Here is a 13,130-nt window from a genome sequence, read left to right on the forward strand (position 1 = left end):
TTGGTTGCTTAAATAAAATTGGAAGTGTCCTTTTGGAAATACTAGCACTGGAATTTTAGAGTCTCAATTTTTATTTCTAGTGCACCTTTCTGCTGTTTTTACTGAATAAAACTTTGAGAAACCTTCAACAATCACATTTCAGCAACCATTCCCTCAGCTAGAGGCTCAGCTCACTGTTCACATCACCATTCTGCTCAGAAATGGACTTTAATTTCATGTTCTCATTGTTCCAGGCACATGGGCTGTACGAGCTGCACTCAAAGGTTGTTAAAACTAAACCTGAGATTTGCATCTTTACATTCCTAACACAGCCACAACAAGGAGAAAGGTCTGTAACAGCCATAGAAACAGGGAAATATTGTTGTCTGCCCTGTTTTAACTGTTCTACATCTTACATCATCTGTTTGATCTGTGATGGGAAAGGAAATAAAACTACAGCTGTTAAAATTGCCAGGGAGATGCTGTGTGTGTTTCCTGGGAAGTCAAGAGCTAATCTAATGTACTTGCCTGTCAGCTGAGCAGGCCCAGGATAATCCAATTAGGATAATTAGAAGTAGCCAGAAGTACAATTGAGTGCATTGCTGCTCCAGTCCAACATTCAGGTGAGCTGCACAGTGCAGTGGGTCTGTGTGCACCCCTCGGGGTGGAACTGCTTGGAAAATAAAAATAAAAGTAAAGCAGATACCCTTAAAACAACCACCACCTTGTTTACTTCTTGTAATAAATAAACACCAGCTCAGGTAAATCCTATTTCCAGAATTCAGCAGCAAATGAGTGAGCCCAGGTGGGCAAAGAGGCCAAGGGCACCTGGCTTGTACCAGGTGTGGCCACAGGAGCAGGGCAGTGCCTGTCCCCTGTGCTGGCACTGCTGAGGCACCTCCAGCCCTGGGGACAGCTCTGGGCCCCGCAAGGGAAGGGAATGGAGCTGGGGAAGGGTCTGGAGCACCAGGAGGGGCTGAGGGAGCTGGGCAGGGGCTGCAGAATCCCTGAGGGAGCTGGGCAGGGGCTGGAGAATCCCTGAGGGAGCTGGGCAGGGGCTGCAGAATCCCTGAGGGAGCTGGGCAGGGGCTGGAGAATCCCTGAGGGAGCCGGGCAGGGGCTGCAGAATCCCTGAGGGAGCTGGGCAGGGGCTGCAGAATCCCTGAGGGAGCTGGGCAGGGGCTGCAGAATCCCTGAGGGAGCTGGGCAGGGGCTGCAGAATCCCTGAGGGAGCTGGGCAGGGGCTCAGCCTGGAGCAAAGGAGGCTCAGGGGCCCTTGTGGCTCTGCACAGCTCCTGCCAGGAGGGCACAGCCGGGGGGGTCGGGCTCTGCTCCAGGGAACAGGGACAGGAGCAGAGGGAACGGCCTCAGGCTGGGCCAGGGCAGGTTTAGATTGGATATCAGGGAAAATTCCTTCATGGAAAGGATTTTTGTCCAGACCCCACCAGTCCCTTCTCTCTCCAAGGGTTAGGATGCCTCTGTTTGGTAGAGCAGGCGCAGGACTTCAATCCTTACACCAGAGAAAAGTTGCTCCTCCAACTCAGAAGATACAAAAATTCACCTCTCTGTGAGAGCTACACACAAAATCCACCAGGATAAACAGATTTAAACAGGTTTTATTCATAAACTGTTTGGGGAAAGGAGATTTACTGATATACAAAAAGTCAAGAAATGAACTGACTTTCTTCTGTTTGTGAATCCCTTCAGGCACATTTATAAATTCCCACCATAATTGCTAAGAGAACAACACATCTCCACACATTTTTACTGAGCCTGGGCTGTAATGAACATTGCATTTCAGAATTGTACAGAAAACACACTCCTGTAGCCAACTTGCAACTAGCATTCCCAAAATTACTAGCTACATGCTACACAAACACCTTACAATGATAATCAAGAGGTACATTATTTCTCTCCTTTTTTTTTTATGCATAAACCCAGTAGGATGTGTACAATCAAATCACAAATTCTATGGTTAATTTACACAGGTTTGTAGTCAAGCTTGGACTCCAGCTTCTTGGAATCAGCCACTTTCCTGACAGCTTTCATGAAATCTTCCTGAACTACGAAGTCATGATCAGCACGGATCGCAAACATCCCTGCGAGGAGGAGTTAACAGTGTGAAGAGACACAACATGAAGTTTCACTGAAATTCAAATGAAAACTGACCCAGGTTACACTACCTACATGACCTTCCCATGTCCTGGATGTTGGGAACAGGAGGGAATTCACCTTTCTGAACTAAGGGAGTACTAAAAAGAAAACTTGTTTAAACTCTGAGTGTGTATTTACTCAGCTTGCCCATGCAGGCAAACTCCAAGTGCACAAATTTTAATGTGAAAAAAGCATAAAATAACATCAACTCTGCAGGCACATGGGTACCAAGAGCCCTGAATTCTCTCCAAAAAGGAGAAAAATTGGTTGAATCCCTGTTTCTGGAATGTATCTGGTTCTAATGAGACAGTGGGACACATCAAGATCAGCCAACAAGTGGCTGGCTCAGATCAGCTCAAGTGAAATGTTCCAGCAGAACATTTCTGAGCTCCTGGGTTTAATCCACAGAGGAACAGCTCCAAGTTTCAGCATTATCCAAGATTTAGCACATCCAAATGAAGAGTTAAGGCATTACCTGCTTCAGTACAGACGTTTCTCAAGTCTGCTCCGTTGAAGCCATCTGAGAGCTTCACGATTGCTTCATAATCTGTTCACAAAACACCAGCACCCATTAGGAATAAATCACCCTCCCCTTAGGGATGCCAATAAAGTGCACATCCAGCTACCAAACTTGGATTTCAGTGCAAACAGAGCTGCCCATTGGGCTGATAAATTAACTGGAATCAGCAGCTGTATCAGCCCTTCCATTAAAACAGGAATGTGTGGCAGCCAAGAGCTCATGTTATGTAATTAAATCCCAAAGTTACCAACTTGTGGTTACAAGAATCAACATGAAGTGCAAGAGTTCCATCAAGGCAATGTTCTTATCACTGAAATGCTGTAAAAGCCCAGAAAACTTCTCTCCAAGTGGTCATAACTCAGTCCCTTTCTCTTCCAACAATCCATCTACTAAAGCCACTTAGTGTCTTAATATATTAGGCCTGATGTTTTATGCACATATATTTGCTAAAAGAGTGGCCATGGTTATAATTCAGTGGAAATCAATTTCTAAACCACTGCTGAGCCTCCAGCAAGTCCTGCTTTTTGCAAGGCTGCTTATTAAAATTATTAAGTCCCTGGAAAACTTTTCAGTTTCCCTTCTGTATAAAATTCAAAACATTTGAATTGAATGTTTTTATCTCAAGAATCCAAAAGCTCCTAAAGATGAGTAGTTTTTCAGCTGTATTTTAATTCCATGTAGTACAATGTAACAAAAAATTTATTTTCATAATTGGAAAGTTAAAAAATCTAAGTGAGGGGAATGAACAAGGCTGAACAGTGCAAGGTTTGTGAGTTTAGGGTTTTCAGCAGACATCAGGGTTGAAGCAGGAGAATCTCATGCTGGAACCTGAGCAAATCCTTATCTTTGGATTTTAATCCAATTTCCACCTCACCCTGCTGCTAAGTTCAGGCCTTCCTTTTGCAGTATCAAAGCTGAGCATCAGTCTTTCCACATCACCTGCAGGAATTTAGCAAGGACCTGACACCTCAGTTTGCTGAACAGCAGAAGGAATGATCCCACTGCAGTGCCAAAGACATGAGAAAAGGATGAAGGAGAATTCCAGAATCCCATAATGGTTTGGGCTGGAAGAGACCTTCAAGACCATCTCCTTCCAACCCCTGCCATGGCCAGGGGCACCTTTCACTTTCTCCAAGCCTCAGCCAGCCTGGCCTGGAACACTTCCAGGGATGGAGCAGCCACAGCTTCTCTGGGAAAACTGAGCCAGGGCCTTACTGTCCTCACAGGGAAGAGTTTCCTCCCACTATCCCATCTCTCCCTGCCCTGTGGCAGTGGGAATCCATTCCCCCTAGTGCTGTCACTCCATGCCTTGTAAGAAATTTCTCTCCAAGAACTTTACCTCAGGCTCATGATCTGCTCTGGAGCTCCTTCTCTCCTTAGCCTGCAGCCACGTGCAGGTTTAAGCCAGCAGTGCTGCTAAGAAAAGCAGTGGCCAGCCCTGGCCCTCCCCGAGCTCCCTCCTGCTGTCCCTGAGCTGAGCTGACTGGGATCAGCTCCAGGGGCTGCAGGAATCGCTGCTGTCAGCACACAGGGGTGGGGGAGCCACGGGGCCCTGCTGCACTCCCAGGCAGCCAGAGCTGCTTTAAAGGCAAAGCCCAGCCCCAGCTTCCTCCAGGAGAGCTGCAGGAGTCACTGTGAGAGCAGGACTCTGGGCAGCTCAGAGTGACACAGACCTTAAATAAACTGTCCCCATTTCATCCTATTATTCTCCCCTCACACTCCTGAGAGAATGATCCACACCACTACCAGAAAAGTTTTGCTTATGCCATCTCTCAACTCTAAGGTTTCTCCCTGATTTTTAAAGATTGTTGTTTTCAGACTCCTTCATGAGCAATATTTCTTTCATTGAGGGGTGAATGAAAACACTCTTTCCTTGCACTAAGCCATTCCATTAGAAACAGGAAACTGCCTGATGAGAACCTTGTTGCTTTTCCAGTTTCCAGCTGGGCTCAAGGGTTTATATTCAGTTTTCCTTTTCAAAGACTTAACAACAGTTTAATCAGGATGCATTTTAAAATAAAACAAGTAGAATTCCAAGAGGGGAAGTTGTGTGGGCAGTGTAAAGGTGGGAATACAGTCAGAATCCCTGGAACAACTCACCCTCTTCCCATCCCTACAAACAGCAGCAGGAATGACACCCAGGGAACTTCTACTTACCTATCTCACCATGTTTAGTGATAGGACCTGCGTGAATCTTCAAAATATCTAATCTGGCTTGTTCATTTGGTAGATCGATATCTAGAAAGAATGAGAGCTTCAATGAAAGCAGAAACCCACAATTCCCAGGGATTACATCCTCCTTGCAGCCACTGGGAAGCAGGAACTCACGGATTTTTCTATCCAGCCTTCCGGGCCGCAGCAGGGCAGGATCCAGGGTGTCAGGTCTGTTGGTAGCCATGATCATTTTAACTCTGTGCAGAGTGTCAAATCCATCCATCTGATTCAACAACTAACAGAGAACAGAATTTTGGTTTTCAACAACCCCAAATCTTCCCAGTCTGATTTGTTTTCCTGCCTAAGTATTCTTCCTCAAGATTAAAAGCTCTGAAGTAAAAAAAAAAAAAAAATCCTACAAGGCCTTGAGCTCCCTGAATATTCCATCCCAAGCAATGAAGAGCTTTGCCCAGAGAAAAGGACATTGAGCAAAGCTGAGCTCAAAACGTGAAACACTTGACTAAAACAATGAGGCAAAGAAAATACTGCAAGGACTGAAGGAGCCAATGGCTGCCTGACACATTTGGATTGTAGTGCACCAAGGCCAGGACATTCCAATTAGACTTGAAGAACAGCCTCTGGAATACTAATCCACACACAGGAAGGCATTTCATTGTGAACACTCAAAGCACTTGCTCTTTGATCACAGTGATTTAATTCTCTATGGAAGGCAGACACATTCTTTTGAACCAGGCAAACTGTTTGCAAACACAGGCTAAGGAAGGTTCCCATTAGCTTCAGAATTTCTAATTGTCACCAGTGGTTTTAATATTCTTTTCACACAACCCAGTTTATCAAAGCAATGAATACAGAAACAAAGAAATACAAGTGCTCCTCCTAGCTTTGAAAATCCAACTGCAACAGTTCAAAAATGTTACAGACTGTCTTTGGGACTAAAAGAGACAGAAAGGGGGGTTCTGCAAACCTTCAAACATGCAGGGAGCAGCAGTAAGCAAAAGAAAATATCCCAAATCATTTCAGCAATTTAGAAAGATTCAATTAGTCTCCACATTGAACTCATGGCTGAGTTACCAGGATGTGCAGCTGCCTTTTGTAAAAGCAGCACTGAGTTCACTTCTAGTTTATTAACCCAGAAAAGGTTCTGCAAAGCCAGATCCCAGGTAACAATTCACAGCTGTACTATTATTTAATGTGGCTGTGCAGGCCACAGTCAGGAATTGACACTCACCTCCATCAGAGTCCTCTGAATTTCTCTATCAGCTGATGTGCCTTCGGAAAAGCGGCGCCCACCTGCAGCACACCAAACCCATCAGTTCTGCTATTTGATTTCTGCCTTTTAAACGGGGGGAATTGGCTTTACAGCTGACTCCAGCCTTAAAAGGAGAGCCCAGCCACCCCCCAGGCCAGGAGCCTTACCAATAGCATCGATCTCATCCATGAAAATGATGCAGGGCTGGTGATCTCTGGCATAATTGAACATCTCTCGGATGAGCCGAGCGCTCTCGCCGATGTATTTGTCCACTATGGAACTGGACACCACCTTGGGAAGGACACAGGAGGATGAGGAGGCTGGAGAGCAAACAGAGCCCAGGGGTGTGGGGGCAGCGCCATTACACACCTTGAGGAAGTTGCAATCCAGCTGGCTGGCAACTGCTCTGGCCAAAAGGGTTTTTCCTGTGCCTGGATAGACAAGAGATTGAAGCTGTTTAATTACTGACTCAACAATGCCTGCCAGTGACTTGGGAATGAGAGAAAAAAGGGAAAGGGGAGGAAAAGGGAAAGGGGAGGAAAAGGGAAAGGGGAGGAAAAGGGAAAGGGGAGGAAAAGGGAAAGGGGAGGAAAAGGGGAAAGGGAAAGGAAGAGGGGAAAAAATAAGAAAGGAAAAGAAAAAGAAAAAATGGAAAGGAAAACAAAAAAAAAAGAAAAAAGGGGAAAGAAAAAGGGAAAGGAAAAACCAAAGATGAGATGAGAGAGAGGAGAAAGAGAGGAGAGAGAGAGGAGTGAGACAAGAGAGTGAGACAAGGAAAAAAGAAAAAAAGAGAAAGGAAAAAGAGAAGACAGAAAATAGAAAAATGAAAAAGAAAAAAGGAAAGAAAAAAATAAAAAGGGAAAGAAGGAAAACCAAAGAAGGCTCTTGCCACAGTCTGAAAACAACAAGCAAACACTTGTTGCCCTTTGCAGAGACTCACCAGGGGGGCCGTAGAGCAGGCAGCCTTTGGGAGGGATAATTCCCACACGCTGGAATAATTCTGGGTTTGTCAGGGGCAGTTCAATGACCTGTGAAGGGACACACAGCAACCTGAGCTCTGAGTTTTAAACAGTTAATGATGCACATGCCAGCCTGTTTTTCGTCTAGCTGCATTATTTATTGGCAGCATTTTTGTGTGAGAAACAGTTTAATAAGAAAATGTGAAAGATCTTATGGATCAATTCACTCCCTTGCCTTGGCTCTGCAATTGCTGCTTCCTCTCAATGCTCTTGCTCAAATCACATCCCTACTGTCCTAATTTCATTTCCCAGAGCAATCCTGATAGTTTTTGAGCAAAATTCCTGTCTGCTTTGCTGGCCCTGCCACTTGAACTTCAAGGCACTCCCACAGCCTAAAGGGTCCTGGATCCTTTAAACCCTCCTCTCTAAAGGATCATCTTCATTTTAATCCCAGTCCAAACACTTCAAATGAAACATGAAAAGCACTGATCTGAGAGGATCCTTGAACAGCCCCAAGGTGGTTTTGGCCTGCAAAGCTTCACTGAGAGCATGGATCAGGATCTGATGGGGGTTTGAGGCACTGGGTACCTCCCGTAACTCTCGGATTTGTTCCGACAGGCCTCCGATCTCAGAGTAGGAAACATCTCCTGGGTCCTCATGGGACATGTTATAAACCAGTGGATCCACTTCCCTGGGCAGGTATCTGGAAAACAAGAGGTAAGAGGAGATATTTTTATTGTGTAGACACATTTATAAATTCATAAAGTTATTCCCACAAATTGTACAGCAATATGAACATTATTTCTTCTCTTCCCACCTCACGTGCTGAAAAATCAGAAAAAACCCCAAACCTAGCAAACCTTTTAAAGTTTTAAAACACAGTTTAAAACATGGCTGAAAATACTGTAATTGTTTTTCTAAAGAAAAACCAATTTCTTTTAAAATCATATAAAACAGATCCACAAGTCCTCCCTCAAAATAACTGTCCCTACTTAAGCATTGCTTTGCAGAAAATGTTTACAAAACATTGCAGAAGGGATTATTCAAGCCTTTGTGTAATGTTTGACAAAAAGAGCAGAATCCTACCTCATAATAGTCAGAGTGGTCATGTCCAGAGCAACTCTTGTCCCTGGCTTCAGCTTACTCTTGTCAAGCTAGTCCCAAAAAAAAGGAATGCTGTTAGAACCCCACTCCAACACAATCCCTGATTTTAGCCAAAATCTTCACTGCAATTTGCACTCCTTGCTCCATCACACACAAGAAAAACCAAGGCTACAGAGTGACACACCAAGCAGTCATTAACTTACCTCCACCTCTTTTAAAACAAAGACTGTTTTCTAGTCCATCATTAATTTTTAATTTTACTGCTGTCAATCTGACTGCAGCAGTGGGATCTAATCCTGCCCTCTGCTCCACACAGGAACAGCTGTTTCAGAATAACTAAAGAACCCTCACAAAAACTTCAACATTTTCCTGTGCCATTACTTCTCCTCTTTGAAGTCAGCTGTTCAATTATTATCTTTCACCTTGGATGCCTCCTCTCCTGCCTCAGCAGTTTTTGTCTGCTCATTCCATCTTTATGGGATATTTCAACACATTCCAGTACACTCTACTCAATTTTGCTGGAATTAAAAGAGGATTTTGACAACCCTTTTCCAGCACTGCTGGAAGTTTCCCATTGTCCCTGCTGGGAAACGTGTATAATTTATAAGGTCCCCTGCCACGTGGGTCCTTGACCCTCTGGAAGGGTTTAGGATCAAGTTGTCCCCCCTCTCTTACTCCAGTCACCACTAAGGTCCCTTTCCAGCTTCCTTATCCAAAGAACTTTACAACACCTTGGAACTCTCTCAGATTCAACTCTGCCCAACAGACGGAAATTGTTTTGCAGTGAGAAGAAAACAAAGAGAAACCACTTGACCTTCTCAGCTAATGCACTTGAGATAGGGAAGTGATTTTTGCTCCCATTTAAACAGCCTTGCTCTCCTCCCTCCTGAGCAGCAGCAGCTCAGCCAGGAGGGCTTTGATCAAAAACTCGTCCTTCTAGTCCAGGAGAAATTGTTTGTCTTTGATTTTTGACATTTTGACATTTTGAAAACAATCAAGGGGTTTTTGTTGTTTTGTTTTTTTTTTTTTATTTTATTTGAGCCTCTGGTAGCAAATCAAGGATCTTTTAAGATAAAAGAGTGTTTTTAGTGAAGAATAAACCCCAAAGTGCTGGTTCATCCAAGGACAACCAATCCCTTAGGATTCAGCTCTGTTTCAACACAGAACATCAAGATTACCTCACATGCCCCAGAGTGGAATTAAGTTTACTTATGTCCCAAAATTCTGCAATGAACATCAGTTTCTCTCCAGAAAGAGGAAAAAAAATAAAAATATGGATAAAGATAATGGCTTTAGACAGACAGAGAGTAGGTTTAGATGGGATTTTGGGAAGGAATTCCTGGCTGGGATGGTGGGGAGGCCCTGGCACAGGGTGCCCAGAGCAGCTGTGGCTGCCCCTGGATCCCTGGAAGTGTCCAAGGCCAGGCAGGATGGGGCTTGGAGCAGCCTGAGATGGTGTAAGGTGTCCATGCCATGGCAGAGCTGGAATGGGATGAACTTTGGTCTCTTCCAACCCAAACTATTCCATGATTAAGATATATGGTAAAATAATATTAAATCTAAAACTCAGCAGCATGACAGCAACAGTCACACACAGCAACTGTGAAATTACACAATCAGTTTTCATAATAATTAATTTTCAGAGAGTCCAAAATCAGGCAAAAGGACAGAGTTTTGACTCAATAAAAATCATAAAACACATGCAAGGTCCTGGGAATGCTGTGGATTATTTTGTCTCCACCAGAAAGTTTCACTGCTACCACTACAAAGGGAGAGGGGAGCAGATACCAGTGTAAAACAGTGGTGTGCACGTTAAAGAAGGAAAAACCTCTCCACTAAGGACCCAGTGGATGAAAAACAATGCTAATATTCCACAGGAAAGCAAATTTTAAATGAATATTCACAGAGATCAATTACCTGACGGCGACAGCCAACCACGTATCTTGGTCCATTTGTGGCCTTCACAATGACTGGAGAAAGAAAATTAGAGAAAAAAACCAAATTTACTCAATTTACCCTCTGAGCTGTGATTCTAAATTATCCAGATTGTTTTTTGCCAATAATCTGATCACCAACACTTTAATTCTTTACTTCTCCATAATTTTAACAAGATTTAAAATTTAAAAGCTTATTATTTTGTGGCTGCCCCATCCCTGGAAGTGTTCCATGCCAGGCTGGACAGGACTTGGAGCAGCCTGGGATAGTGGGAGGTTGGAATGAGATGTTCTTTAAGGTCTCTTCCAACCCAAACCATCCCATGGTTCCATGATTTTCACAATCTCAGAAAATATAAGAATTCAGTGTACTCACACTTCTCCTCTGTCAGCTGTTTAAGAACCTCACCAACAATCTGTAAGAGAGGAAATACAGCATCAGCCTCAAGGGAAATTAACATTGCAGGACTCAGACACCCTGTAGCCATCCCCAACTCATCAGTTTTACCTGGACTGTTCCCACTTTCTCTTTCTTGATGCTAAAAATGGATGTAAAGGTTACTTCAACAGGCAGCACAGGCTGCCAACACCTTGTTTGCCTCACGTACCTGCCCAACGCTCTGCAAGGCCTTGAGGTCATTTTCTGACTTCTCATACTGCTTGGTGAGCTCTTTCAGCTGCTCCCTTACTAGAAGAGGAAAGAAACACAGGATTTTGGTAACCTTCAACCCCACAAGAGCACGGGACCAGACCCTTTTCCAGCAGCAAAGCTGCAGGCAGAGTGAGACTGGGAAACCAGTAAGGACCCTTGAGCTAATGTGGAGAAAGGAGTGGAGCTGGGGAAGGGGCTGGAACCCCAGGAGAGGCTGAGGGAGCTGAGAAAGGGGCTGGAGAATCCCTGAGGGAGCCGGGCAGGGGCTGCAGAATCCCTGAGGGAGCTGGGCAGGGGCTGCAGAATCCCTGAGGGAGCTGGGCAGGGGCTCAGCCTGGAGCAAAGGAGGCTCAGGGGGCCCTTGTGGCTCTGCACAGCTCCTGCCAGGAGGGCACAGCCGGGGGGAATCGGGCTCTGCTCCAGGGAACAGGGACAGGACAAGGAGAAACAGCCACAAGCTGCACCAGGGTAAGTTTAAATTGGATATTTGTAAGAGTCCGTGTCTATTTAGTGCAATACAACAGATATTAGGGAAAATTTCTTCCCGGAAAGGGCGGTCAGTCACTGGGGAAAGGCTGCCGAGGAAGACAGCGGAGTCTCCATCCCTGGAAGTGCCCAAGGAACGGCTGGACGTGGCACTCAGTGCTCTGGTCCATTGACAAGGTGGTGACAGCCACAGGCGGATGTCGCTGATCCCAGAGATCTTTCCAAACCGAGATGACTCCGTGATTCTGTGACCCTCCGGAGCTCTCCCAAGGGTACCGGGACCCAGCGGCGGCGCCGGCAGCGCCCAGCCCCGTCCGCCCCCCGGGGCCCGGCCAGGCCCATGACGAAGCGCGGGCAGCGCCGCAGCCGCCGCGCTCCCTCTCGGCGCCCCGCGGGGGTCTCAGAGACGCCCACCCGCCATCCCCTCAGGGCCCGCCGTGCCCGCGCTCACACTCCTTGAGGCGGCCGTCGATCTCCTTGTGCTCCAGCAGCTTCTTGCGGTAATCCTGCAGCGCCTTGTCCCTGGGGTCCGCCATGATGAGCAGCCGCCGCTCATAGGGAATGCCGGGAAGGGCCATGGCGGCGGCGCCGGCCCTCAGCGCCGCGCAGCGCCCCCTGCCGCCGCGGAGGACTGCGGCTGTCGCGACAGTCGTGAGGGGCCGCGAGTGTCACGAGCATCGGCTGCGATGGGCACGGGCTGTGCCAGGCTCAGAGCGTGGGTTCAAGGGCGGCCGCGGAGTGGGGGTAGAGGAGGTGCGGGGAGACCTCATGGAGCTCCAGGAATGGTTTGGGTTGGAAGGGACCCTAAAGGTCATCCCATTTCCTGCTGTGGGCAGTTGGTGGGACGTTCCTGATAAAAACGAGAGCAGGCTCCCGGTACTAAAGTGCTTTTAGTATTTATTATAAGAAAAGGAAGCCCTGAAGCAAGGGGACCCGCGGGCCGGGCAGGAGCGATCCCTCAAGGATGGAGCAGCGCCGGCGCTGGGGCTGCTCAGCAGCGATGGCCCTGATGGAGCAGCACAATTCACTGTGTCAGAAGCTCCTTTTTATCCTGTTTTTTGGTCCCTTTGGATTGGTTTCTTTTTGGATCCTTCATTTCCATGAAGGTTTAAGGCAGTTGATTGGCCCATCACAGTTCTGTCCAGGCTGGATGGTTTCGCTTGGGGGCTGGTGCACTTCACTGAGGTGTGTTATGGTACCTGGAGTACCTTATTTCTCATAACTACCCTTTTAACCCCTTCTACAATATAATAACCAAAGGAACAGTACATGCTTAACCATCTATCAACTATTTAACAACAGTTTCCAGGCTATTTTTAACAATTCCCAAGGCAGACCAACAGCTGCTGTGGCCTGGAAAATCCCACAGAGCCTCACTGGGGGTATCAGAGCAGGACAGGGCAGGCAGAGGCCAGGCTGAGAGGGCAATGGCCAGCAGAGCAAGGAGGGATGAGCAAGAGCTGAGCTCTGCAGAGAATAAAGTGACCAATGTCAGCACTGCCAGCTGGGAATGAGGGCTGGGAGGGACAAAAAGTCACCTTTGTCCATCTGGGCAAGATAATGGACCTGGCTGTAAATCCAAGAAAAGCTATCTCCTGTCACAGAATCATGGAATGGTTTGGGATGGAAGGGACCTTAAATCCCATCTCATCCCACCCCCTGCGATGGGCAGGGACAACTTCCACCATCCCAGGTTGTTCCAAGCCCTGTCCAGCCTGGCCTTGGGCACTTCAGGGATTCAGAGGCAGCCACAGCTGCTCTGGGTACCCCGTGCCAGGGCCTGCCCACCCTCACAGCCAAGAATTCCTTCCTCAAATCCCATCCATCCCTGCCCTCTGGCAAGGGGAAACCAAGAAAAACATTGGGGTTTCATTCCCATCCCCATGGCTCTGCAAGGGCCCTGAGTCACAGAGCAGCT

At 46.7% G+C, this 13,130-nt stretch overlaps 1 protein-coding gene across 1 annotated transcript; it reads right to left on the reverse strand.

Annotated features, from left to right (window-relative positions):
* Positions 1–1,577: 1,577 nt before the first annotated feature.
* On the reverse strand, positions 1,578–11,790 carry PSMC6 (proteasome 26S subunit, ATPase 6). The gene is made up of 14 exons (XM_066552292.1): positions 11,664–11,790; positions 10,683–10,762; positions 10,451–10,490; positions 10,058–10,110; positions 8,123–8,190; positions 7,625–7,739; positions 7,018–7,105; positions 6,447–6,508; positions 6,245–6,368; positions 6,057–6,118; positions 4,982–5,102; positions 4,811–4,891; positions 2,609–2,680; positions 1,578–2,078 (listed from the first exon to the last, which is right to left on the reverse strand). Exons 1-14 carry the CDS (start codon positions 11,788–11,790, stop codon positions 1,960–1,962), a joined length of 1,212 nt encoding a protein of 403 aa, XP_066408389.1. The 3' UTR covers positions 1,578–1,959.
* Positions 11,791–13,130: the final 1,340 nt, after the last annotated feature.

This window comes from Molothrus aeneus, chromosome 6 (genome assembly GCF_037042795.1).
Source record: "Molothrus aeneus isolate 106 chromosome 6, BPBGC_Maene_1.0, whole genome shotgun sequence".
Taxonomy (NCBI): Eukaryota; Metazoa; Chordata; class Aves; order Passeriformes; family Icteridae; genus Molothrus; species Molothrus aeneus.